This window comes from Pipistrellus hanaki (genome assembly GCF_964339955.1).
Source record: "Pipistrellus hanaki genome assembly, chromosome: 16".
NCBI lineage: Eukaryota > Metazoa > Chordata > Mammalia > Chiroptera > Vespertilionidae > Pipistrellus > Pipistrellus hanaki.
Genome location: NC_140518.1, coordinates 38,480,420 through 38,506,607, shown reverse-complemented (window position 1 = coordinate 38,506,607; position 26,188 = coordinate 38,480,420). Strand labels below are relative to the sequence as shown.

The 26,188-nt window shown below is 45.4% G+C and overlaps 1 protein-coding gene across 1 annotated transcript in view; it reads right to left on the bottom strand.

Moving 5' to 3' along the window:
- Positions 1 to 26,188, bottom strand: part of DNAH2 (dynein axonemal heavy chain 2) — a 107,575-nt gene that overhangs the window by 66,191 nt on the left and 15,196 nt on the right. Inside the window, exons 5-28 of the mRNA XM_084863818.1 lie at positions 23,673 to 23,901; positions 23,030 to 23,140; positions 22,619 to 22,857; positions 21,518 to 21,709; positions 20,743 to 20,900; positions 19,423 to 19,510; positions 18,877 to 19,082; positions 18,323 to 18,452; positions 17,872 to 18,054; positions 15,670 to 15,884; positions 10,587 to 10,733; positions 9,680 to 9,836; positions 9,198 to 9,437; positions 8,695 to 8,883; positions 8,350 to 8,497; positions 7,673 to 7,865; positions 5,854 to 6,054; positions 5,618 to 5,774; positions 4,686 to 4,860; positions 4,078 to 4,241; positions 2,578 to 2,739; positions 2,373 to 2,476; positions 285 to 441; positions 40 to 122 (exon numbers count right to left, since the gene is read on the bottom strand). Coding sequence (XP_084719944.1) covers positions 40 to 122; positions 285 to 441; positions 2,373 to 2,476; positions 2,578 to 2,739; positions 4,078 to 4,241; positions 4,686 to 4,860; positions 5,618 to 5,774; positions 5,854 to 6,054; positions 7,673 to 7,865; positions 8,350 to 8,497; positions 8,695 to 8,883; positions 9,198 to 9,437; positions 9,680 to 9,836; positions 10,587 to 10,733; positions 15,670 to 15,884; positions 17,872 to 18,054; positions 18,323 to 18,452; positions 18,877 to 19,082; positions 19,423 to 19,510; positions 20,743 to 20,900; positions 21,518 to 21,709; positions 22,619 to 22,857; positions 23,030 to 23,140; positions 23,673 to 23,901 — 4,028 coding nt within the window. The remainder of the gene's footprint in view (positions 1 to 39; positions 123 to 284; positions 442 to 2,372; positions 2,477 to 2,577; positions 2,740 to 4,077; positions 4,242 to 4,685; positions 4,861 to 5,617; positions 5,775 to 5,853; positions 6,055 to 7,672; positions 7,866 to 8,349; positions 8,498 to 8,694; positions 8,884 to 9,197; positions 9,438 to 9,679; positions 9,837 to 10,586; positions 10,734 to 15,669; positions 15,885 to 17,871; positions 18,055 to 18,322; positions 18,453 to 18,876; positions 19,083 to 19,422; positions 19,511 to 20,742; positions 20,901 to 21,517; positions 21,710 to 22,618; positions 22,858 to 23,029; positions 23,141 to 23,672; positions 23,902 to 26,188) is intronic.

The following is a 26,188-nucleotide window of genomic DNA, read 5'->3' as shown; positions in this document are numbered from 1 at the left end:
ACAGCCCTCCCGTCTCTAGCTCCCCGAGGCCCTCACTACCTGAGTCGGTGATAGCCCTTATCCTTGTAGGGTACTATGTCTAGCAGAATCACATCCCAAGTCTTGGCAATGTTTTGTAATGCCTGTGGAAAGAAATGGGGAGGAGGGGTGGTGCGCACAGAACAATCAGATTGTTAATCCCCAAGGGGAACAGGAGCTGCAAGAAGCCATCAGATGATACAAAGCTGGCAGCCTTTGCTCCAGGCTTGGGAAGTGGGGGAGCATGGGAGAGGATTCTGTCATACCAACTCTATTGCCAGTTCTTTGGTCGCTGAGGCAGAGATCTCCCCAATCTTCTCCACATGTTGATCCATTCCAAGTTCCACAATCTTCTCCAGAGTAAAGCTTTCAGATTCCTGATCAAACTCCCGTTGGATCTCATCCCTGACCTGATCCCAATGCCTGCGGCCAGGGACAGGAGGTCAGTTTAGAAGGCTGAACACCAGGCCTACTGAAAAGTATTAGCATCACTCCCCAGGCTTCCTCCCATTGGGATATTATGACTGGGTATTTATTTATTCATGATTTCACCCCTATTTACTAAAGAGGCTCTAACATGCAACTCAGGCACTGTGGGGGATACAGAGATTGGTGTGCTGATTCTCGGGAGAGGGAGTTAAGATGGATTACTACAGTTTTATTATAGATTCTGTGCTGGAATAAGTGCCCTGCATGAAACATCTCACTTAATTCTCACAACCACTCTATATGTCAGGGGTGGGAAATGTCCAGCCCGTAAGCCATATAAGGCCCAAAAAACCATTAGGTCTGGTCCTGCCAATGCATTTTGGGTGAGCTAATTAAATGTTAAATATAACAGATTAATTTTTTTAATATATATTTTATTGATTTTTTTTTTTTTTTTTTTTTTTTTTTTTTTTACAGAGAGGAAGCGAGAGGGATAGAGATTTAGAAACATCAATGAGAGAGAAACATAAATCAGCTGCCTCCTGCACACCTCTTACTGGAGATGTGCCCACAACCAAGGTACATGTCCTTGACCGGAATCAAACCTGGGACCTTACAGTCCGCAGGTCGACACTCTATTCACTAAGCCAAACCGATTAGGGCAGCAGATTAATTTTTAAGGTGATAATTTTGCATGGCCCACAAATGATGTTATAAATATCCAAATGGTCCTTGGTAGAAAAAAAGTTTCTACACCCCTCTATCAATGATGAATTATTGTCATTCCATCTATATATGAAGAAACTGAGGCTTCGAGAGATTAAATAAGTAGTTAGGTTATACTTAACCACATACTTAATGGTGAAACATTGCCAAAAACATTATCACTGGAGGCAACGCAAAAGAAGTAAAATTATGTCCTCCTAAATAGATATGTAATTAATTATTAAAACACCATTTGTAAATAGTTTATTCTATATTCAATGGTTTCAAAGGACCCTTCTATCATAAATAAGTGCCAGATGCATTACAAAAGTTAAACTTGAAAAACAAAAGTATAAAGAATTAGAAGAAAGTTGCAGAGGATGAATTTTAACTCTGGGGTAAGGGAGGTCTTAAACAAGGCACAGAAGCAAAAACCATAAAGGAAGACAGTTGTTGCCCTGGCCAGTGTGGCTCATTGGTTGGGCATTGTTCTGTGCACCAAAAGGTTGCTGGTTCGATTCCCAGTCAAGGGCACATGCCCTGGATGTGGGCTTGATCCCTTGTAGGGGGCATGTTGGAGACAGCAAAGGGCATGTTGGAGACAGCAAAGGGATGTTACACTCTCACACAGAAGTTTCTCTCCCTGCCCAGCCAGGTGTATCTCAGCAGTCCAGCGTTGACCCAGGAACCGGTTCAATTCCTGGTCAGGGCATATGCCCAGGGCTCAATCCCCAGTGCGGGGGTATGCAGGAGGCAGCCAATCAATGATTCTCTCTCATCATTGATGTTTCTATCCCTCTCTCCCTCTCCCTTCCTCTCAGAAATCAATAAAAATATATATATATTTTTTAAAAGTTTCTCTCCCTCTCCTTACCTCTCTCTCTCTAAAAAATCAATAAACTATTTTTTAAAAGGAAAGAAAGTTATACTTTTGGCTACATCAAAATAACTTTTGTATGGCAGAAGGCATACAGCTTAGCTAAGACAGATGGCATAAAGTGAGAGGAGACAGAGGGGGAAGGAAGCAGAGAAGGAATACAGGAGAACCCAGGACAGTGCGAGAACAGAGGACAGTGGCAGGCTCTAAGGAAGGTTTCTTCCAGATGTGTGTGTGTGGACATAGGGGCACAGAGAGCTATCATCACCATGGAGGGGACAACTGAGAGAAATCAGATGGCAGCACAGGCCAGATGGTCACCCCAGGAGCGGAGGAGACTTACCTCTCTCTAAGAGCGGAGTTTCGTAGGTCTGAGATGAGCGGCATGGTCCTCCTGAACTGTTCGAGTTTTGCTCGAGTGGTTTCAATAATTTCCCAGTTTCGGTCCTGAGCAGAAGTGGGGAGCATCAGAAGAGCTGACAATCTCCCCTGCACAGCTCCCCTTCCTCAACTGACTTATCTTATGCTTCCCTCCTTTCTCCACACACCTTAAACTCTTTGGCTAGTCTTGCAAGGCGACGATACAGCCCATGGGCCATGGTCTCCATGGCCTCTGTCTGCAGGTTCAGGAACCGACCAGTCTTCCACTGGTTCCAGTTCTCCTCCCAGTCCCGTGTGATCTCCCAGACTTGCTGGAGTGCGTCTAGCTCCTTCACGGCAGAGAGCAGAAAGATGTGTTAAGTAACATGACTCTTGCCCTCTTTCCTCCTGACAAACACTCAGGTTTTTTGCTCCTCTCATCTGAGAAGTTTTTCCCTCCAGGCAATAGAGCTGCCTCCTCAATTCAGATTTCTTTCTTTACTCTCTTGCCTCACAAGCTCCTCAAGTAACAAGCACAGGAAAGTATATTCAGCATCATCAGTCAGTAGGGACATGCAAATCAAAACCACAATGAGACTCAACTTCACACCCACCAGAATGGGTAGGACCAAAAAAAAAGTGGGGGGAGAGGAGTAAGTGTTGGCAGCGATGCAGAGAAATAGAAACCCTCGTACATTGCTAGTGGAGTGTAAAATGGTGCAGCTGCTGTGGGAAATAGTTTGGCAAGTCCTCAGAAAGTTAAACATAGAATCACCATACGATCCAGCAATTCCACTCCTAGGTACATACCCACAAGAAATGGGACTCAAATAAATACAAGTACACACATGTTCAGAGCAGCACTACTCACAACAGCTGAAAGGTGGAAACAACCCAAATGTCCATTAACTTGTTAATGGATGAACAAAATGTGGTAAATCCATACAACAGAATACTAGCCAGCCACAAAAAGGAATGAAACATTGATTGGCACATGCTACAAACAGATGAACCTTGATGATATCATGCTAAGTGAAAGAAGCCAGATACGAAGAGCCACACATTTGTATGACTCCATTTAATAAAATGTTCAGAATAGGCAAATCCACATGCACAGGAAATAGGTTAGTGGCCACAGGACTGGGGAGAGATAGGATGGGAAATGACTGCTGTGGATAAGGGTTTCCTTTTGGGGTGATGAAAATGTTTTAAAACTAAAGGTAATGGATACACAACACTGTCAATGTACTAAATGCCACTGAATAACTGTTCACTTTTAGCTGGTTCTTTTGTTATCTGAATTTTACATCAATTTTTTTAAAAAGCTACGCATACCCAGCCAGCATGGCTCAGTGGTTGAGCATCGACCTATGAACCAGGAGGTCATTTTTTGATTTTGGTCAGGGCACATGCCAGGCTTGCAGGCTCAATCCCCAGTAGTGGGAGGTGCAGGAGGCAGCTGATCAATGATTCTCTCTCATCTTTGATGTTTCTATCTCTTTCTCCCTCTCCTTCCTTGCTGAAATCAATTAAAAAATATTTTTAAAAATACAAGTAAAATAAAATAAAAAAGCTCTTCATGCACCCATCTTCCTGGTCCCAGCTGTTTTCCCAGGCGCTTAGGGTAAATTCAGCTGTCCCCTGCCCCATATCCTTAGTTACCACGAGGGCCTAGCTCGGTACCCCACCTTCTCCAGGTTCTGCAGGTCCTTGGAGACTGGCTGCTCGATCTTGAAGATGCCCAAGTTGGAACGGAGAGTGTTTTCTTCTTCCCTCATGGCATTCAGCATGGACCGCATTTGGGCGATCTGATCGAGAGCAGCCTGATGTCCCACACTGCTGGTGAAGGGGCCTGTGGGAAATCCCAGAGGAAGCTCAGATTCCCACTCACGGTCACAGTCCTCTGGAAGGACTGCCATCGCTCTCCTACCTCTTTGTGGGTAAATCTCACCTCTTCCTCACATGAGAGAGGGGAGGAAAGGAAAATAAGGTAAAATGCATTGAAAGGATGATGATTAAGCTTATCTAAACCACTATACGTGGCTCAAGAATCAGAAACAGGTGGAACTCAGGAGCTGGGTATAAGAAAGCTAGGAATGTGAGTTGAGCTGCTGTCTTTTGACCAAAGGTCAGAGACCATGGTGGGGCTAACCCGCTGACAGAGGTGCCACTGCTCTTTTCCTGCCCAGTCAGTCCTTCCCACACTCATCCTTGTTCGCACCTCCCTCCACTGCAAGCTTTGAAAGACTGGGTCACAACAACGGTAAAGAAGGAGGAGAGGATACGAAAGGGGTACCTTTGGTGCCAAATTCTTCCAGAAGATTATGGGCTTTCTTCTTGAAATCATCAGCTGAGTGAATAAGGCCTGTCTTGAATTTCTCCTTGTGCTTCTTCAGCATCTGTTCACTGTCCAACAGAGTTTGTTGGAAGATAACCCACTCCCCATTGAGACTGTTCAGCATCTCCAGTACCTGGGGACATCAGAGAGGGGAGGATGATCCTCAAGCAGAAGTTCTGTCCACCTCTCACCAATGCCTTTAGGGACTCTTTTCTGATTTTCCAGAGCGGAGTCTGGGGCCAAGTTCCACATGCAAAGAGGCCCAAGAAACCAGGCAGTGAGTTGCTGGGCCTAAAAGGACTCCATCAATAGCCTTAGGTGGGTTACCTGAGTGGACAAAGTGTCAGCCCAAGGACTGGAGGGTCCTGGATCTGATTCCAGTCAAGAACAGGTACCTCGGTTACAGGCTTGATCCCCCTGATTGGGGCGCATGTGGGAAGCAACCAATCGATGTGTCTCTCTCACATTGATATCTCTCTCTCTCTCTCTCTCTCTCTCTCTCTCTCTCTCTTTATCTATCTATCTATCTCTAGCTTTCACTCTCTCTCTCTTCCTCTCCCTTCCACTTTCTCTAAAAAAATAGTCAACAGGGGGGAAATATCCTCAGGTGAGGATTAAAACAACAAAAACAAAAGAAACTTTAAAAGAACTCCATAAACTAACCAGAAATACCATTTGAATTAGCTATGGCTCTCAGTGGCTTTTGAATCTTTGACCTTCTCCCTGCACCCTACTACACACACACACACACACACACACACACACACACACACACACGTCTGCTGTCCCTCCTGACAGCAGGGGGATCTACTATGTGAAAGATCAGCTTCCCATTCTACCTCTGCTGGCATGGGTTCAACGTGGGTGGACCAAACAGTACTGGAACTCACACTGTCCCCAACTGGCACCTCGTACTTCTCAAGAATGTTAAATTGCTCATGGATGGGAGGAATCTGGGTCTCCAGGCTGGGCAAGTCGTGCTGCAGGGTATCCATGAGTTGCAAACTGACCCCCAGTTCCTCCAGCGTCTGGGGAGGGCGGCTTATCCTGCAGTCGGGCAGAGAGCACAGTTGAGGAGACAGGGCAGGGCAGGCTCTCCCCCCGTGCCACGCACCCCCGCCCATACTTCTCCGCGTTCTCCTTCAGGTAGGTGTGCAGCTCCAGGAGGCGCCGGGCTGCCATCTCCTTGAGCAGAGTCGTGAACTTGTTCTGCCACTCGTTGCAGTGTTGCACCAGCGAGAACTTGAGATGCGAGCAGTCCAGCAGCACAAACTGGATGTTGAGGACTGTCTCCTCCTTCTGCACGTTATTAGCAACCTCTGTGTAGCTGAAAGGCCCAAATTACTGCTAGCACGTTTTTTTCTTTGAAGACATGCCCACTGCCCTGATGCTAGTTCAAGTTCTCATTTCCTGCCACCCAGACCTGTGCAGCAGCTCCAAAGAGACACCCCACTGTCTCTCATGTCAGCCCACCCCAGACACAGATGTGATCATGTCATTTTCCCAGCCGCTGCCTTCGAGATAGCCTTCAGATTCAGTCTGGCATTCAAGTCTTTAGCATTACATAGGCCTGGGTTGAGTTCACATAGGTGCTCACTAGCTCTATGACCTCAGGCAGGTTATTTAACTGTTGGAAGCCTCCGTTTCCTCACCTGTATCATGATGACAAAAACAGGCCCTACGTCACAAGGTGTGGAGAGAATGAAGTTGGCTGTCATATGTAAATCTCTTTGCACCCTCCCTTTTGTGTATCTATGTTCCAAATACTCACTATTTGGCGAACATGCTTATATGTTCCCATCTTTATGCCTTTGCTGATGCTATTTTCTCTCCCTGAAATGCCCTCCCAGTGCCCACCTCCGCCTGTTGAAATCCTACCCATTGCATAAAGCCCAGCCCCATAGTTGCTCCCTTCATGAAGCCTTTCCTATGTCCTCCTGTTGAACTGCCCTGGGACCTTGTAAACCTTAACCATATACTTTTCACATTTGAAGCTTGTATAATAGCAAGTACATGAGGACCACTTTAGAGTGTGCCAATATTGAATAATCTCACAGCCTTGTAAGGTAAGTGGTGTAATATCTGCTTCACAGGAGGCTGAGACCTGGAGAACCTAAGTGCCTTCAGATTCCACAGCTAGAAAGCGGTAGAGCTGGGATTTCACCAGTTCCCATGATGTCCAAGCCCTGTTCTTTTATCCTCCTTACTGCACTGTAGCCCTCAGGTGGAAAACACTTGTTCATTTCTTTTTATTCCTCAGGATCCAGAGAACAGTGGTGGTTTCTTTAATAAATGTATGACTTGCCGGGACCGGTTTGGCTCAGTGGATAGAGCGTCGGTCTGCGGATTGAAAGGTCCCGGGTTCGATTCCGGTCAAGGGCATGTACCTTGGTTGTGGGCACATCCCCAGTAGGGGGTGTGCAAGAGGCAGCTGATCAATGATTCTCTCTCATCGATGTTTCTAACTCTATCCCTCTCTCTTCCTCTCTGTGAAAAATCAATAAAATATATTTTAATAAATAAATAAGTAAATAAATAAATAAATAAATAAATAAAATAAATGTATGACTAACCAGAGAACAAAGAGATGGGAGATCTTTTCCTGACTTTAGAATTTAAGCAATTTCTTCAAATGAACTCCAACCTACCTTCTTAAAATGGAAATGTTCACTTCTCTCATCCTTTAAATCCCAAGCATTTCCTTCTTTCCAACAGGACCCTATGGGTACTACCCACCAAACGGCCTTTTCCCTAAATCTTATCCAGCTCTGATCTGATCTCCACCCCTGAGAAGCAAAGGTCCAGCGCCCAAGGCCCCGTTCTCTCCTCGAGCTGAGGACACACTTTCTGCACCTCTCCTTGCCCCAGCCTTCCTTCTGAGCCTCTAGCCTTCTGAGAGTCTATACCTTTAGAGACAGACTTTCGAATCCACCTGCCCTGCTTACCGGGCAATGTCTGCATCAAAAGAAGAGACAGGGGGGTTGAGACGCTGATAGCGACGAATAAAAGAGTCCTTGTTGATCTCCCAGATTTCCCGATACATATCCCAGGTCTTGAGATAGTTCTGCAGCAGGCTGGCATTATTCGTCATTCCACTGCTGATCTGGGCCTGGATCTTCTTGATGTCCTCATCACGCTCTGCAGGACCCGGCAAAATGCTTCTCATTAACTTTCACTTCAACCCAAGCTTCAGCCTGGCCCTCGGCCACCGCCCCAAACCCTCACTCTAATGTCACCTCCACAAAGGAATAGGACTCAAACAAGAGCATTAGAAAATAAAGGAGAAGGCAGAAAGTCTAAGTATGAATTTAATCTATGAGATTCAGATATATCCTCTGTTAGTATCTGAACATGTTATATCCCAGACCCAGGCCTAAATTTCTCCTTCCTAATCTCCCACCCTGAATCCCAAATCCCAGGAGCATCTGTTACCTAATCTTCTCACCTCCATCCCTGCCTTTGCTTCCTTCCCCAATCTAGCCCCCTGACCTGCATTTTCCACCCGTACTGGAGATGACTGACCCAGTATGCCTGGAAACAGCCCCGGTCTCTCCTCCTAGCTCTGCTCATTCCTAAGCCTCTGCTGTCCCTGCACTAAATTCCATCCCTGTTGCCCACTCACCCACGATCGAATGGATGGGGTCACGAAAAAACTTGCGCTTGAGGAGAATTTCAGGGAGGTGGCGGAAGACAGAGATGGTGTTGAAAAGGTGGCTGCCAATGTCATTGACCACATTTGCCAAAGTCTGCAGAGTGGGTGAGAATTCCACCTGTGGGGACACAAGGAGAGCGCCTTCACACAGGCCATGGAGGAGACAGGCCTCAGGACTGGTAAGGTTGAACACCTCGGAACCAGATCTGGAGGCCAAAGGATAAAGTCAAGGTCAAGGGTCAAGTTTAAGGATTGAGGGCGACTGGAGATTAAAGTATGATCATTTTCAGGTGTTGGGGGCAAAGTGGTCCCCACCTGTGATGCATTTCCCTGCAGGTCATTCTGCAAAATGACAAGGACTCGGAAGAGTGGGTTTGGGGAGGTCTTTCCATCCCCATTGATAGCTTTGGACAGTTCCAACAGTGACCACTTCACATTCAGTCGCAGGGCATCCTCCATCATGTGGTCCAACCGAACCGTGTACAGCATCCACTGCTGCTGAATCTGGTGGGAAGAGGGAAGGGAAAGAGAATCCTCAGGGAAGACGGTAGGTCTAGCCAATGGGGATGGAAATAGGCTGGTTAAACAGAAAAGCAGGGCTCTGAGTCCAGAAGGAAGAAGGTTTGACAGACTGAAGGTTGGGTGAATCCATGAATAGAGCAGGATGTTTGAGAAGCACATACTGGGGTGGGGGCGGGGGTAGGGAGGGAAGATTGGAGAAAAAAAAAAAAACACAAAAAAACGCAAGAGAATGACCTGATGGGACTAGGAGCCTGGGGGGTTCCCCAACCACAAAGCCCTGGCCACAGGACCCCTACCTCAGCGCCATCATTCTTGAAGACTTCATAGGAGTTGGTCATGATGGCCACCACATCCCGGTGCAGGCTCACCAGCTTCTGCTGCACAGCTGCCCGGTGCTCTTTCTGGTCCTCCTCAAACTCCAGGTCCCTGTACACTCGTTTGCCACTAATGCGTACCAACAGTGTCTCTGATATCTCTTGGGCTCGCCAGCCAATGGTCAGAGTGGATGCCTTGAAGTCATTCACAATCATCTGTACCTGGACTCAGACACGCCCCCATAGGGTGGGGGCTTCAGCTTCGGAAGAGACCCTCTGGGCCTAATTCTGCCCTCCCACCTGTCCTCTACCTAGAGTTGCTGACAGTAAAAGTCCTTCCCTAAGCATACTTCATTTATTTCCCATTACTCCCTGGTCTCTCCACCACTACCTAAGATTCAGGTATTAACCTCCCATGCACCAGCCTTTTGCTCCGCCTTTACCGTCTAATGACTGTGGCCTACCTTGCTGGCATGTATACGACACTCTGTGATGAAAAAGGCACTGGCCCCCTTCAAGGACCAGTGCAGTTTCTTGAGTCCAGGGTGGATCTTCTTATCCAGGAATCGGATGCGTTCTTTGAAAAGGGCCTGCTCATCTGGGGACAGCATGGCAATAATCCTGTGTCCAAGAGCAGACTGCTAGCTGGTGGGGACAAGCTCTGAGGACCTCTCCTCTACACCAGAAACTCGGTGGGGAAATCTGAAAGTTTATGATTCTAGATAGTGCTTCCCAATAAAATATTCTGCAGCGATGGCAATGTTCTACATTGTTCGGTGCTAATACAATAGCCACCAGCCACGTGTGGCTATGAAGCATCTGAAACATAGCCTGTGCAAATGAGTGACCAAATTTAAAAAAAAATATTGGATTTTAATTAGTTAAAATAGAAATAGCCATATGCTGCTAGTGGCTACCACAATGGATAGACACCCAAAAGAGACTGCTGCTTCCACCCCCTTGGACTTTAATTGGGCTGAAAAAGGGACCCGACCCAGAACAAAGCCTCACTCCAGAAATGAGTACCAAGGGCATTAAGAGAAGAATTGACTGCATGGCCTCGGTTCAATGAATCTGATGATATGCTGTGTCCATAATCTGAATGCCAGTTTCATTCCTAGAGAGGTGACCCAGGGTTATATATATGGCCCTATGGGGTGGAAGAGGACCTGGCTGTTTTTGCTCTCTACCCTAAAGCTAGAAGACAAAATTACAAGGGAATAGCTGTAGGGCCATAGAGACAAAAAACATCTTTTTGAGATGGACAGAATGTAAAGGATGGATACCACAGGGAAAGAACCTCATGGAGCAGGTACAACAAAAAGGAGGTGAAAAACACGCAGAAGGACTGCAATGAGGACGGGGCCCTACTTGTTGTAGTCTCGAGCAACAAGTAGCAGATTTTCACGAAGAACACGCAGATCCTCCGCACGTTCAGCGACATTCACCACGTAATGGGGCGTCTCAAACAGCAGCCGCTCCCAGTAGTCAATCTCCACAAAGAGAATCAGCAGAGACCTTGGGGAGAAAGAAAAGCAAGGCAGCTGAAGGTACTGCTCGTGGGCATAAGCACCAACAACAGACCGAGCGGAGCAGTGCTGAGGCAGAGAAAGATGAGAAACGAAGCAGCACCCCCTCCCCCTCATCAGCCTGCAGTAAAGCTCACAGGAGTGAAACTTCAACTTGTCAGCCAACAGCACAGATTTGGATGATACCTTCCTGCTATTGAGCTGAAAACTCCATGAGAAACTTTTTTCACAATGCTGTTCAGGTTTTGCCTGAAGTTTGTCAATAAATTTCTGGAGTAAAAATTGTATTGAATTGACAAGCATACTATATGAAAAGAAACAAATGTGGCCCTACCCGGTTTGGCTCAGTGGATAGAGCATTGGCCTGTGGACTGACAGGTCCCAGGTTTGGTTCCGGTCAAGGGCACATGCCCGGGTTGTGGGCTCGATCCCCAGTGTGGGGCGTGCAGGAGACAGTTGATCAATGACTCTCTCTCATCATTGCTGTTTCTATCTCTCTCTCTCCCTCTCCCTTCCTCTCTGAAATCAATAAAAATATAATTTTTTAAGAAGCAATAAATGTGGGAAATTATTTTTGCAAAATATTTTTATAATTATCCTCAGTCAAGCGGTGAGGCAGCAGCAGCAGGAAAGTGAGCTGAGTTTAGTGCTGAAAACCCAGGATGAACTGACTCAGCGGAGGAAGTGCTATCTGCCTGGGAGGAAGGAGAAAGTGCAAGCCCCAGACACAAAAAACAAACAGAGGCCAGTCCCCAAGCCTGCTCTGGATAATTCCACTGCTCAGAGGAATCTGCTATCTACATAGTGGTAACAGCTCTTCTCCGCCAGCGTACAGACAACATCTGGAATATGTTTGTGATAAGGGCAATCAGTAAAGCTGGGCTGGCCATAAAATGTGGTAAAAGCCAATTTGGACTTCAGAGTTCAAATGTTTGGGATATGAGGTGGGATAGTAAAAGCCCTTGTGAGATAAACTAGGTGCTATTAGGGACTGGAAGGCTTCCGTGACTAAGGGAGAGTCAGGTAATTCTAGGGACAATTAGCACATTTGAAAAGTATGCTTATTTCAAGATTTATCTAGACATTGAACACAAAGAATAAATAGATGAAAGTAACTTGCGCCTCCTTGGAGTTTTACTAGGCTTTGGAAGAGCTGGAACTGTCTTGGATTTCTTTAATGGTTTGATGAGCCCAGACTTTTCATATCCTTCCCTATGATTATGGTCCCCGCCCCCTTATAAATTATTTACTGGATTGAGGCAGTTTTACCTTAAAACCACAAAAATGTAAAGCAGCTTATAACAGACTCTCTAGAAAACAACTGCCAAAGGATAGGAGCATTTTTTCTCTCTGGAAGAAGTGTCTAGCTAAAATTTGGGTTTCAGCTAAACCCAAGCCATAAATATTTGGCTCAAAGTTGCCTTGTAAACTCTACTATAAAGATTATGCAAATGGAATTTTAGATAAATATCTGATGTATTCCTTGAGATGACCAGGGCAGACAGAAAAATTTTATCTTAATTTTATCCTAACTAGATGAGTATAAGTTCAAACATTAGGTAAATATATCACTATGGAGGGAAGGGAACAAGATATAAGAAGTCTGGTTGAAACCATCTAGTACAATAATCGAAAAATGTATATGGAACCACAAAAGATCCTAAATAGCCATAGCAATCTTGAGAAGAACAAAGTTGGAGGTATCATACTATCTGATATTAAACTATACTACAAGGCTATAGTAATCAAAACAGCATGGTACTGGCATAATGGAAAATTTTTTGAAAGACTTTGAATGTACAGAACAGTGTGCGTAGTATACTACTATTTATATTAAAAGCCTCCTGTACTTATGTAGATGCTAGAGTCCCGGTGCATTGATTCATGCACAGGTGGGGTCCTTCCGCAAGGCCTGAGGGGATCGGGCTAAAACTGGAAGTCCGACATCCCCCGAGGGGTCCAGAGTGTGAGAGGGCACTCTGCAAAGTTGCTGTTGCTTGGCAGCTCCTGCATGCCTTGGTGGTCAGTGTGTGTCATCGCTACCAGCCGGTCAGCGGGTCTCTTAGGCTTTTATATTCACCTCTGAATGTTACACAAGAAACAGGCAACATTGATTCTTCCTCCAGAGAGAAACTGTGTCACTGGGCACAGCAGTGGAGGAAGATTTTCATTCTCTTCCTTTGAATCTTATAATGTGCATATATTACCCTTTCTAAAAGTTTTAAATGTTTTTATTTCAGAGACGAAGGGAGAGGGAGAAAGATCAATGGTGAGAATCATTTATCAGCTGCCTCCTGCACACCCCCCACTGGGGGTCGAGCCCACAACCCGGACACATGTCCCTGACTGGAATCCAACCCGGATTCAGTCCTTAGGCCAATGCTCTATCCGCTGAGCCAAACCAGCGAGGGCCTAACTTTGTTTTGTTTTGTTTTATTTTTTTGGGTTTTTTTTAAATATATTTTTTTGATTTTCCACAGAGAGGAAGGAAGAGGGATAGAGAGCTAGAAATGTCGATGAGAGAGAAACATCGGCCAGTTGCCTCCTGCACACCCCCTGCTGGGGATGTGCCCGCAACCAAGGTACATGCCCTTGACCAGAATCGAACCTGGGACCTTTCAGTCCGCAGACCGACGCTCTATCCACTGAGCCAAATCGGTTTCGGCCTAAATTTGTTTTTGAAAAATGCCATGTTTACCAAGTTTTATGAGGTGATTTTTTAAAAGATAAAATAATGTTTATTGATTTGTTTATTCTTTGTGAGGACTTTTACACATATTACCTTGCCTTGTGACAACTTTGGGAAAGAATGTTTTAGGTAGTTGAGGAAACTTGGGTTCAGAGAAATTCAGCGGTTTGCCTGGGGTCACATGGCAAAACAGATCTACTCCAGGATTCAAACTCTGGTCTGTCCGGCATTGCAGCTTCTGCCTTATTCACTCTCACTGCCTGACCCTGAGAGGGAAGCAGCCACTACCCAGTGCTTACTTATAGCATCTCTTACCTCTTTCTCAAATTTTGTTTTATCTCATACTCAAGATGTGAATATCCACCACTGGTGTTTAATAAAATTCTGTTATTTTAATACTGTTCTTTAGCTCATGGGAAAAGGGCAATTGATGGACTCTGTGTGCTCATATTAGTATTATTACAAGTGTGTCTGGGTGTCTCCCAAACCCAGTTCTTTTGGGGGTGCCCAGCTTGATGCAAGAATATGTCTTGCAAAGTCAACTCCATTATGTGCTTGTGAATGTCATAGCTAGGGCAATACTGGCCTAAGTCGTATGTCTCTCCAAAATCTTATTATTGGTTTATAAAGCCATTTTTTTGTTTGTTTGTTTGTTTTATTTTTTTAAATAAATATACTTTATTGATTTTCCACAGAGAGGGATGGAGAGGGATAGAGAGCCAGAAACACCGATGAGAGAGAATCATCAACCAGCTGCCTCCTGTACACCCCCCACCGGGGATGTGCCCGCAACCAAGGTACATGCCCTTGACCAGAATTGAACCCGGGACCCTTAGTCCGCAGGCCAACGCTCTATCCACTGAGCCACACCGGTTTTGGCTATAAAGCAATTTTATATGATCCTATTCAGCCATACCTCAAAAACCCATGAACCCTATCAAAGCTGGGCTCCGACAGCCGCCATTGATCAAAGACTTTTCGAAAACCTCTTCCCCTTATCTTCTCAACTGCTTCCTTATCCGTGTGGCTTCAAGCATCTCTGTCCTTCTCACTAATTCCTCTGCCCCACCCCTCTGTCCTGACTGTCCACCTTGATCCTTCTGTTTCCTTCCTCAACCATGTGTGTCGTCTCCCCTGGGAGGCTGCCATCAGCTGCCCAGGACAGGCACACTCGGTTTCTTATGTCCCTCAGACTCCATCTCTGCACAGGCTTCTCTGGCAAAACCCCTTCTAAATTTGCCCAACAGAGAAATGCATTCTATGAGTTAAAGCCAATGCTAGTAGCAACAGCCTAGAAATGTGTGAAATACCTCTTCTTATAGGGCCTAGCTGATGACAAGAGGGAGCCAAAACCAATCAAGTAAAAAGTCATTTCCTTCCGATCAGGAAAAAACTGTCACCAGAAGGTTTGTAATCTCTGTACGCAGATGCCTCACATAGCTCCTTCTTCATTTTTCTCTCCTGCATCTTCTATGGAAAGGAAGTGCCGCTCCCAGAGTAGATATAACTCTTCATCCCAGGGAGACAGAAGGCAGGGGCTTCCCCATCATATAAATGTCCTGTGCCTGTCTTGGCTCCTGGCACATGGAAGGCACTCACTACACATTGTTAAATAACTAGTAAATGAATTAATTCCATTTTAAATAATTGTGTGGGGAAAGTCACAGTGGTAAAGCCTGTAGGAGAGGGATACTCTCAGCCCCGTCAGTTCTCAGGAAAGCCCCACCATGGCTCCTGGTTTGGGTGACTTAGCTGAGCCACTGTGGCCATCTAGTGGCAGAGCACCTACATCACTGGTCTAGTAGGTCAGTGGGGTTTCTTTTTTTAAACCATTTCTTTTAAAGATCAATTATAAAATTAAAATTAGGAAGTGATAGGAAACGTATTTCAGTATGAGAGAGAGTTAGAGAGGATGGAGAGGACACTGGGAGATGGGCATTAAACTCCTGGGAGGCCGAAACCGTTCAGCTCAGTGGATAGAGCATTGGCCTGCAGCCTTGAAAGGTCCCAGGTTCAATTCCGGTCAAGGGTATGTACCTTGGTTGTGGGCACATTGGTTGCAGGAGGCAGCTGATCGATGTTTCTCTCTCATTGATGTTTCTGGCTCTCTATCCCTCTCCCTTTCTCTCTAAAAAAAAAAAATCAATAAAATATATTTTTTTTAAATCCTGGGAGAACTAGGGGAGGGAATGGCACCAGAGACCGAATAGGCAGAGGAATGGGGTGGATCTTGTACTTGTCAAAGTTGACATCCAGCATGCCCGCCTTCTCCTGGCTGATGCGTAACAGCGGTGTATCCAGCCGCCGAATGCAGTCCTTGTCCAGGGTTGCTGTCCAGTCTTGGAAGGTTTTTCGAACCAGCTCATCAATGGCCTGCACCATCTGCTGATAGGTATGTACACTCTCCTCTCCGGTCCCAATGTGGGGCAGGAAATGAGCACTGGAAAGACACTGAGGAAGAACACGAATGGTTTACTTACCACATTCCTCCATGTGACCATCTCCCAGAGACCACATACACACACACACACACACACACACACACACATACACACCAGCAATACGTGTGAGGCTTGCTACAGAGATTGATTTTAACTACTTAGTCTGGCAATTTTCAACCAGTGTCCCTCAGCACGCTGGTGTGCTACAAGAATTTTTAAAACATGCCAGACCTGACTAGTAGTCAGGGGCACTGGCCTCTTTTCCCTTAGGTTGTCAAATTGAAAAATGACAACAGCCGTGCTCGCTTCGGCAGCACATACACTGAAACTGAAACGACACAGAGAAGATTAGCATGGCCCATGTGCAAGGATGACACGCAAATTCATTCCATATTTTTAAAAAATGACAACAGCCAATACAACAATAATCGTCCAATGTGAATAAATCAAAATTGTACATTTTTTTTGGCAGCTGGGCAAAAAATACATTTTTTGTGTATTCTGCAGAATTTCAATAATTAGTTTATGTGTGGCATGAGATGAAGAAGGTTAAAAATTGCTTATTTAGAGGGAAGGTGAAACAAACAAAAAAGAGTGAGAAGAGACCAAGGAACGTGAAGAAATGGAGTCAAAATAAAGAAATAGAAGCACAAAGAATCAGTTCAAGAAGAAAGTTGGGCCCTAGCCGGGACCGGTTTGGCTCAATGGATAGAGCGTTGGCTTGGGGACTGAAGGGTCCCGGGTTCGATTCCGGTCAAGGGCATGTACCTTGGTTGCGGGCACATCCCCAGTAGGGGGTGTGCAAGAGGCAGCTGATCGATGACTCTCTCTCATCAATGTTTCTAACTTGCTATCTCTCTCCCTTCCTCTCTGTACAAAATCAATAAAATATATATTAAAAAAAAAAAAAAAAAAAAGAAAGAAAGAAAGTTGGGCCCTAGCTGGTTTGGCCCAGTGGATAGAGTGTCGGCCTGCAGATTGAAGGGTCTCAGGCTCAATTTTGGTAAAGGACACATGCCCAAGTTGCGGGCTCAAGCCCCAGTAGTGGGCTCAAGCCCCAGTAGGGGGCAAGCAGGAGGCAGCCGATCCATAATTCTCTCTCATCATTGATATTTCTATCTCTCTCTCTGAAATCAATAAAAATACATAAATTTTTAAAAGCTGGGGGGGGGGGAATAAATTATAGAAGGTGAAGGATTTAAGAGGTACCAGCCTGAAACCAGTAAGTGCCCCTTCCTCACTGTAGTCTGAGCCTACCACTTCTTAAGAAGCTTCCAATTGTCTGTAAGCTGCCTTATTCTCTCCCAGAACCAAGTAGAAGAAGACAGGTAGATAGCTTCAACCTTCTATTCCCCAAAAGTTTACGTTTTATCTTTCTGTTTCTTTGTGCCTATTCTTCTAGGGAAGCAGGCAGGCCCGTTAAGGGTCTCACCTATCCAGTTCTCTGGATTTTGAGGTCGTATTACTCTTCTGGTGGCCCAGCTTCTCAGATGCTGGCCCATTCCTCCTCTCCACCTTGATAGAAACGCCCATTTTCTGCCGAAACCGGTTTGGCTCAGTAGTAGAGCGTCAGTCTGCAGACTGAAAGGTCCCAGGTTCGATTCCGGTCAAGGACATGTACCTTGGTTGCGGGCACATCCCCGGTAGGGGGTGTGCAGGAGGCAGCTGGTCGATGTTTCTCTCTCATCGACGTTTCTAGCTCTCTAGCTCTCTCCCTTCCTCTCTGTAAAAAATCTATAAAATATAATAATAAAAAAAAGAAAGAAAGAAAGAAAGAAAGAAAGAAAGAAAGAAAGAAAGAAAGAAAGAAAAACACCCATGTTCTACCAACCGCACTCTCCACTGCTGCAAATCCAAGGCCATGGTCTGCCTCACACGGAGCTGCATCTGCCCCTCCCCTGAGTAGACTTGGTCTCTGGTCGTGAAAACTCTCTAGGGAATTTCTGGACTGGTCCCTCCCAGGATGTGGCAGGTTTTAGCCAAGTTCAGGCACTTACATTCATGACCCTGTCGATGCGACGCCGCAGGATCCGCACCCAGTACGCCTGTCCAGAATAGTGGGCCATGTAGGGCGCCAGGTTCGGCCATTTCCTGTTCAGTTCACGGTTCACAAGGGCCAGTTCGCTATTAAACAACATGTAGAGATCCACCGCCTTCTTGTCATATGTGCGCTTGATAGCCTAATGGAGAAGAGGGAGAAGCTGACATTATGCCCTGGGGACATGGGTTCCCCCAGTTACCCACCCTAAAGAAAAGCTACACCCTGCTGTGGGGTCACACTCCTTAGTGATCGGGAGACCAGGGGCACAGAGGGAAGAAAAGAGACACTGGCAATTTGGGACACGGGAAAAAGCGTGATTGGAGGCGGGTGGTGTCTGGAAGGCTCATGAGGAACAGATGGAAAGCACAAGAGATCCAGGGGTGGAGGAAGCAGGAGGGCAGTGACACCTCACGGGTCGCCAGCCTGTGGAAGGTATCCAGCAGCAGCACTCCATGCTCTACGTCGCGAACTAACTCGAAGGCAGAGGTGATCAAGTTCTGGGTCATCACCTCCAGGTCCTTGACTCCAGCACGGAAACTGCACATCAGAGAGGCATGTGGAAAAGTGGGTGCCTTTGCCTGCCCCTAAGGACACCCCCTAAGTAAGAATCCTAAGGTATGTACTAAGTGCTTTACATGCATTAATCGACTTATTCCTTAAAACGAGGCAATGAGACAGGTTCTATCACTAACCTTAGTTCACAGATGAGGAAACAGAGGCTCTAACTAGTAACTTGCCTGTCACATATCTAGTATGCAGCAGAACTGGGCTACAAGCCCCAAAAGGCTAACTCTGGAACCCTTCATCTCAGCAGACACTCCTTCCTTGCATTTGGTTCTGCCTCCCTTTTCCGGATCTGTAACCTCCACTTTCCTTTGTACACTCTCACCACTCCTCCTAATCTTGGCTCCCCTGAACTCCCTTCCCTTCTCTGTGCAGAGTCAGTCTGCGGTTCTCTCACCGATTATAGTCTTCATGCCAAGAGGTGTTCTTGACATCCAGGATGCCCCCTCGAACAGCTCGCAACATATACAGATTTTTATGGAAAATATCCTCAATCTCAAGCAAGTTCCGTGTTATCTGGGGCCCGTGGATACCAAAGAAGCAAGGAAGGGGACCTTGCTTGCCATCCTCCCAGCGGGCAAAATGGTACTGACAGTCACATACCTAAAAAGAAGTCAACATGAGAATTCCTGCTCTCCTTTCTGAACTTGTAAGTCCTGTGCAAATCCAAGGCTTAAAATGTCTAAAAACTAAGAAGGATCAACCAGATGCAAGAGTCTAGTAGGATGGATTTCAGCTGCAGAATGGAATATGAGATACTAAGGCGGTGATAACAGGCAAGAGTCTAAAAGGATGGGGTGGTGGCAGGGCACACAGGGATGCAGGAGGAGCCAAAGAGGTTAAGTTCTATGCTTAGCATCTTCCCCAGCTTCCCAGCTCCTGGATGGGAATTCTGGAGGGTCTGCTGTTAGCTTTGATTCTCCTCCCCTCATAGTCTTCCCACCTCAATAAGGTCCTTGCAGCGTTGCACAAAAGCATCAACCTGAGCAAATATGCTGGTCTGGTCTAGGACCCAGCCCCGATTGGAGAACCTGTGTTAGGAGAGAGACGGACCAAATCAAAAAGCAGGAACACCAGATACCAACTTGCCTATGCAAAGCTAGAACTGGGTTCCTGGGTTCAGGAGGGAGACTTAGAAATGAGACCCCAAGAAGCAACTTTCCTGAACCATGAGAGAGAAAATGCAAGGTGAGAATTACCAGAGAGGGGCAAAATGCCTCAGTTGTAGGAAAGGGTGCATACATAATGGCATTTCAGACTTTAGGGCCGAGAAAGGAGGAAAAGACCAGGGAGTAGAGGTGACTAGAATGAGGATCAGGGAGAAGAGGTGACTAGAGTGAGGATCAGGGAGAAGAGGTGACTAGAGTGAGGAGAAAGAACCTAGGCTTAGGGGCCAGAATATCTGTATCCAGAGAGAAAACCTGGATCCATGTAGAAACTCACAGGTCTAGAAAAATAGAGTCCATAGACTTAAAAAATAAATAAATAAATAAATAAGTGCAAGTGAAAGAAGTCAGAATCTACCCTCCACAGCAGGAGTGGGGAATGTCCAGCCGGCGGGCTGTCTAAGGCCCAAGGAATCATTTGATCTGGCCCTGCCAAGGCAACCACAGGCAGGACTCAAAATTCAATAAATCTAGGAGTTGTTTTCACAGCAACATGAATTTATATTAATGAACGATATTAGTAAATGGTATTATAAGTATCTTAAAGGCCCTTGGCAGGGGGAAAAAAAAAAAAAAAAAAAAAAAAGGTTGCTCTACAGCAGTGCTCGGCAAAACTGCGGCTCAAGAGCCACATGCAAGTCTTTGGCACTTGAGTTTTTAACAAAGGCCAGCTTAGGAGTACCCTAATTAAGTTAATAACAATGTACCTACCTATACAGTTTAAGTCTAAAAAATTTGGCTCTCAAAAGAAATTTCAGCCGAAACCGGTTTGGCTCAGTGGATAGAGCGTTGGCCTGCGGACTGAAGTGTCCCAGGTTCAATTCCAGTCAAGGGCATGTACCTTAGTTGCGGGCACATCCCCAGTAGGGGGTGTGCAAGAGGCAGCTGATCGATGTCTCTCTCTCATAGATGTTTCTAACTCTCTCTCTCTCTCTCTTCCTCTGTAAAAAATCAATAAAATATATTTTAAAAAAAGAAAAGAAATTTCAATGGTTATACTGTTGATATTTGGCTCTGTTGACTAATGAGTTTGCTGACCACTGCTCTACAGAAATGAAAGGGGGAATCTATGGAATGTTAGAGGAGACACATCGTACTGGGTATGCATTTGCACAGCCCGCAGGTAATGGTCTTTCCAGGCATGACAACAGGAAATGCAGCCTTGTAGGTCCAACTTGCTAGAAGAGACATATCCCTCAAAGATTCGGTCCAGGGAGATGGCGTGACAGCATAAGCGGATGATCTCATTGCTCATCTGCAGAAGGAGTCCCAAGGGCCTCAGTTCACAGCTTTAGTTGCGCCCACCCCCCTCTCTGAGTCTCCCTGATGTGCCTCACGTCTCAGCCTCCTACTTCCTGATTTGACTCCCGATACCCATCGTGCCTAAGTCCTCCCCTGCTGGTGAACCTTCCTCCCAGCGGCAGCCCGCCTCACAGCTGCACTGCCCAGCCAGCATTCAGCGTTTTCCCACACTTCGGTTCTGTCACCCCAGATAAAATGTGCCAGGTCCTGCTCCTCAAAAGCCAGCGTTCCTTCCTAAACCTACCTCTCGCCCATGGCAACTTCCATCTTTGGAAATGAGAAGAAGAGGGTCCTCCCCTCCTGTAAACTCAGCCTGGGGGTCTGTCCTTCCTGCCTCCCTCCTTTCTTCCCCATCAGCTCCTCTTCTCAAAGCTCCTCTTCCCACCTGGGCTGCTTCCATACGGGAGCAAAACCTCCAGCCCAGGCCCCAGCTCTGAGAGCATCACTGACACTGATGACACAGGCATAAGCCTTTGGGCCCTGACCTGAAGGGTGATCCTTACTGTCTCTTCACCACAGGTCTTCTGTTAAGGGAATTCCGCCTTCGTCAGGAAATCTGAAGACACATACCTTTCGGAAGAGGGAGGTCAGTCTCTCCCGAGTGTTGTAGTGGGGAGAGTTGACCCAGATGATTCGAATGAGACTGATCAACTTAGGAAGTTTGTTAGAGATGTCCTTAGGCCGCATGTAGGCCAATTCCTGGTAAGGTTCCTTCAGGATTGACAAAAAAGTCAGGTTGGACTGTGCTTGACAAGAGCCATCCTGACAGGAGAGAGAAACCAGAAGTAGACTTATCCACTGGAAACAACTGGTTCAAAGCAAGCACGTTTATCCATCTGAACCCCATCCTGACTTGCCTTCACTGAGAAGCATTTCCAACTAACCCAACCCTACCTGGTACTAATCATTTCAGGTCTCTGCAGCCCTCGGGTCCAATATTGACTTTTATTCATTTACCAGTTTCTACAAAAGTATGTTTAGGTCTTGGCTCATGTTGTGAGTCCCATCTTGCCCACTATACAAAGAGTTATCCAGACTTGGGTTTTTTGTCTGTTCCTCTAATTTCCCCAGTTAAACTCGGCACTCTGCACAAAGTACATAATAGCTGCTGACCAACTAACCAGACATCACTCCCATTTATCCCCATAGTGTTCACCATAGCTCCCCTCGCTGCCCTGTTCTCAACCAGGATGTTAGACTTCTCCACCTGGCTGTGGCTCAATTCCCTTAACACCTCGCTTAAAATTCCACCTAGGGGAAGAAGTCTTCTATCTCCATATTCTACAGATTACGTTGATCTTCTGAGTCCCCAACGCTTGCCACACCATATTGAATTTAGTTTTAAGTGTTTATCTTGCAGCTCTCTTGCTGAGCCACCTGTTATCTAGTAATCCTATTTTGTGTAAGTCTTATGTTCTCCACTGGATTGGAGGGGTTGGGTTCATAGAGGGTACTCATGTATTTTTGTTGATTAACTAGTAGTCTCCCTAACTAAACTACAAGCTCTTTGGGACCATCCTTTTATACTCTCCCACAAATACAAGTCCAAACACTGGGTTGGTCTACCTTTGCTGTGGATCATTATAATGGCTCCCTCATCTTAGCACCCTATATTGTCCCAAGCACTGTCCACTTTCTGCTGAGCCTCCATCCTTTGGTCCACCCACACACCTGGATCTGCTGGGCCAGTTTCAAAAAGGGCACCAAGTAGGATGACTTGGCAAGTTGCAGGATGGACTCGATGTGTTTCACGCCCTCCTTCACCAGCTGTGAACTGATGCCAGACAGATCCATGCATCGGTTGCGCCAGAACTCAATCTCCTCCAAGGGACCTAGGTTTTCTCCTGTCTCCACAGTCTCCTGGGCACTGAGCACCTCCTTTATCTGCCGGGTCCAGTGAATCATGGAGGCTTCAGGGGAGAATACAAAGTCTCTTCATTGCTTTACACTGCTCCTAGTTATGTCCTCCCTCTCCCCTGCCCCTTGCATAGCCCTCCAAACCCAACTCCTTTCTCACCATCTGGACTGCCCCCCTTTGCTCCCCCTAGGGTCCCCAACACACTGGCAATGCCAGCCACTCACTCTCTAGCCGCTGCACCAGCTCTTTGTCCCTAAACACCACCTCAGGCTTCATGTTCATGGCCTCTGCGGGGATGTAGAGAACAGTGTGCCCCTCCAGTTTGTACCGAGTATCTAGGGAAAGGATAAGGCCATAGAACTTCACAAACAGGAGTGAGTTTATGTCACCCAGTTCCAATCCTGTTTGATGATCTGGGGCCCAAGAAGTATATGCATTTCAGGAGAGCAGGCAGAAGAAACTGATATCAATATATCTCGAGGAAAAAATAACAGAAGGCAAGAAGAAAACTTCACTGAGGTATAATAAGAGATTGTCATAAAACAAGGTCAAAAATCCATGCCCTCAACACTCTCTTCTATATTTACACACCCTCTTTGCCCCCACAGAATCTGCATTTCCCCCCACCCCACCTGTACTCTTGGAAATTTCCTACTGTAAGTTGGAGCAGGTCTGGCTAACCATTCTACAGCGGAAATCTGTATATGGATTGGCAGACACATTCTGTGCCCGGTTTCACTCATTCAACAAACACATACCGAGCACCTACTCGGTGCCAAGCAACACAGGTGCTCAGGGTGACTCTCTGACCTGCCTCGTCAGCTCTACTGTTGGTGGGGCACTAGGCACTCAAGCCTGTCTGCTCACCTGTCAGGCAGGCCAAGAACCTGTGCAGATGAGAAGCAAAATGATTTCGAATGCTCTCAGGCCAGCTGGTGTTTGTAAAGATCTGAGGGGCATAGACACCAGTGAGGAGGCGAAGCAGGGCTGGGATGTAGGCACCCCTCACTGTCCCAAACTGCACAGTCGTGTCAAAGTCCTGTGGAGTGATGGGAACCGGTGCTTGGCGAATGAAGTACACAATCTGGTTCTGGTTCTGCATGAAAGACAGTGAAAGATCAGACTTCAGTCACCAGGCCCAGCCTGATACCCAAAGGAATCTGAGGTTCCTCTCATGAAAACCTGGTTGAGCTCTTAGTAATGTTCCCTTAGCATATCCTGGCCCTTCTCTAAATGCAAGAGTCATGTGACACATTATATTTTTAGGGACATAATAGAGTTCCCACCCAGAGATGTAGGGAGGAAATTCAAAGAGCACAATTTGAGGATAGGGACTGTATAGAATGTTCAACTTGGCTCCAGAACCTACCACAGTGACTAGTTCATATTAGTTGCTCAATAAATGTTGGATGGATGGATAGATGGATGGATGGAATGAAAATAATAGAATAAATAAAGCATTTTCAGATATAGAAAAAGAAGAAAGGAAAAAGACTGGAAGAAACAGACAATTGTCTAGGATTTTCTATTTCCGTTACATATACTTTTCTGACAATTTTTCACTTATCCTTCAATTTTGTTTATGATGAGTCTTTTTGGTTGTTTGCATTTAGACATTTATAACTTTCATGTAGTCAAAACTTTTTAAAGTTTCTGACTTCTACGTGCTTAGAAAGTTTATTCCCTCCTGAAAATCATATTCACCTTTTTTCTCTCCTTTAGTATTTTTGTAACTACTCTTCATAATTTAATATTTTTTAATTTTAACTGATTTGAGAGAAGAGGAAAGGAGAGAAAAGCATCAATTTGTTGTTCCACTTTTTTATGCATTCATTGGTTGCTTCTTGTATGTTTCTTGACCAGAGATCAAACCCGCAATTTTGGTGTATGGGGATGACATTCTGACCAACTGAGCTACTAGGCCAGGCATAATTTAAGTTGTAAAACTGAGCCGAAACCGGTTTGGCTCAATGGATAGAGCGTTGGCTTGGGAACTGAAAAGTCCCGGGTTCGATTCCGGTCAAGGGTATGTACCTTGGTTGTGGGCACATCCCCAGTAGGGGGTGTGCAAGAGGCAGCTGATCGATGACTCTCTCTCATCGGTGTTTCTAATTCTCTCTCTCTCTCCCTTCCTCTCTGTACAAAATCAATAAAATATATATTACAAAAAAAAAAGTTGTAAAACTGAAAATAAAGCATAAATGAGAAATGAATAATTACCCATCTTCCCACTACCCAGAATTAAAGTTTGACATTTTGTGTCTTTTTATTTTAACAGTAAAGTTGCTATTTATTTTTTAATCTTCACCAAAAGATATTTTTCTATTGATTTTTAGAGAGTAGAAAGGAGGGGTTGAGGGAGAGAAAGAGAGAGAGAGAGAAACGCCAAGGTGAGAGAGCACACTGATTGTTTGCCTCCCACACATGCCAGGACTGGGGGCCGGGAACGAACCTGCAACCCTTCAACCCTTCGGTGCAAGGACCAACACTTCAACCACCGAGCCATACCAGCCAAGGTTCTGTGTCTATTTTTTTAAAAGTTTAACTACTATTTTTTAAATATATATATTTTATTGATTTTTTTACAGAGAGGAAGGGAAAGGGATAAAGAGAAACATCGATCAGCTGCCTCCAGAACTTGGTGCCCGCAATCAAGATCCATGCCCTTGACCGAAATTGAAACTGGGACCCTCAGTCTGAAGGCAGATGCTCTATCCACTGAGCCAAACCAGTTATGGCAAAGCTTAACTATTATTATTTTTGTTAAATAATTTGTTAATTATAAATAAGTGAAATAATGCATAAACAATGCTTAAAATTAAAATATCACCTGAAATTCCACCACCCAGACAATGCTGTTAACACTGTTAATACAAACAGTATTCCAAACATCTTCCTATTGGTATATAACAGTGGTCGGCAAACTGCGGCTCACGAGCCACACGCGGCTCTTTGGCCCCTTGAGTTTTTAGCCAAGGCCAGCTTAGGAGTACTCCAATTAAGTTAATAACAATGTACCTATCTATATAGTTTAAGTTTTAAAAATTTGGCTCTCAAAAGAAATTTTAATCATTGTACTGTTGATATTTGGTTCTGTTGACTAATAAGTTTGCCAATCACTGATATATAACATAGAAAAATAAAATGGTTATTTCAAAATAGGATCATGTTACTTTTAAAGGTATTGAATTTAATTTAATAATGTGAATATAATAAGGGAACTGATCATCTTTAAATAAGTCTTTCTTTACCTGTAAGAGATATTTCTTCATAAAAGACCTCTTACTAAGTTTATGAGAGATTAAAAAAATTGTTTAGTTTTCTCACTATCTTTTTATTTTAAATTCTATTGACTTATGCTTTGAAAGATAAGAACAATGACA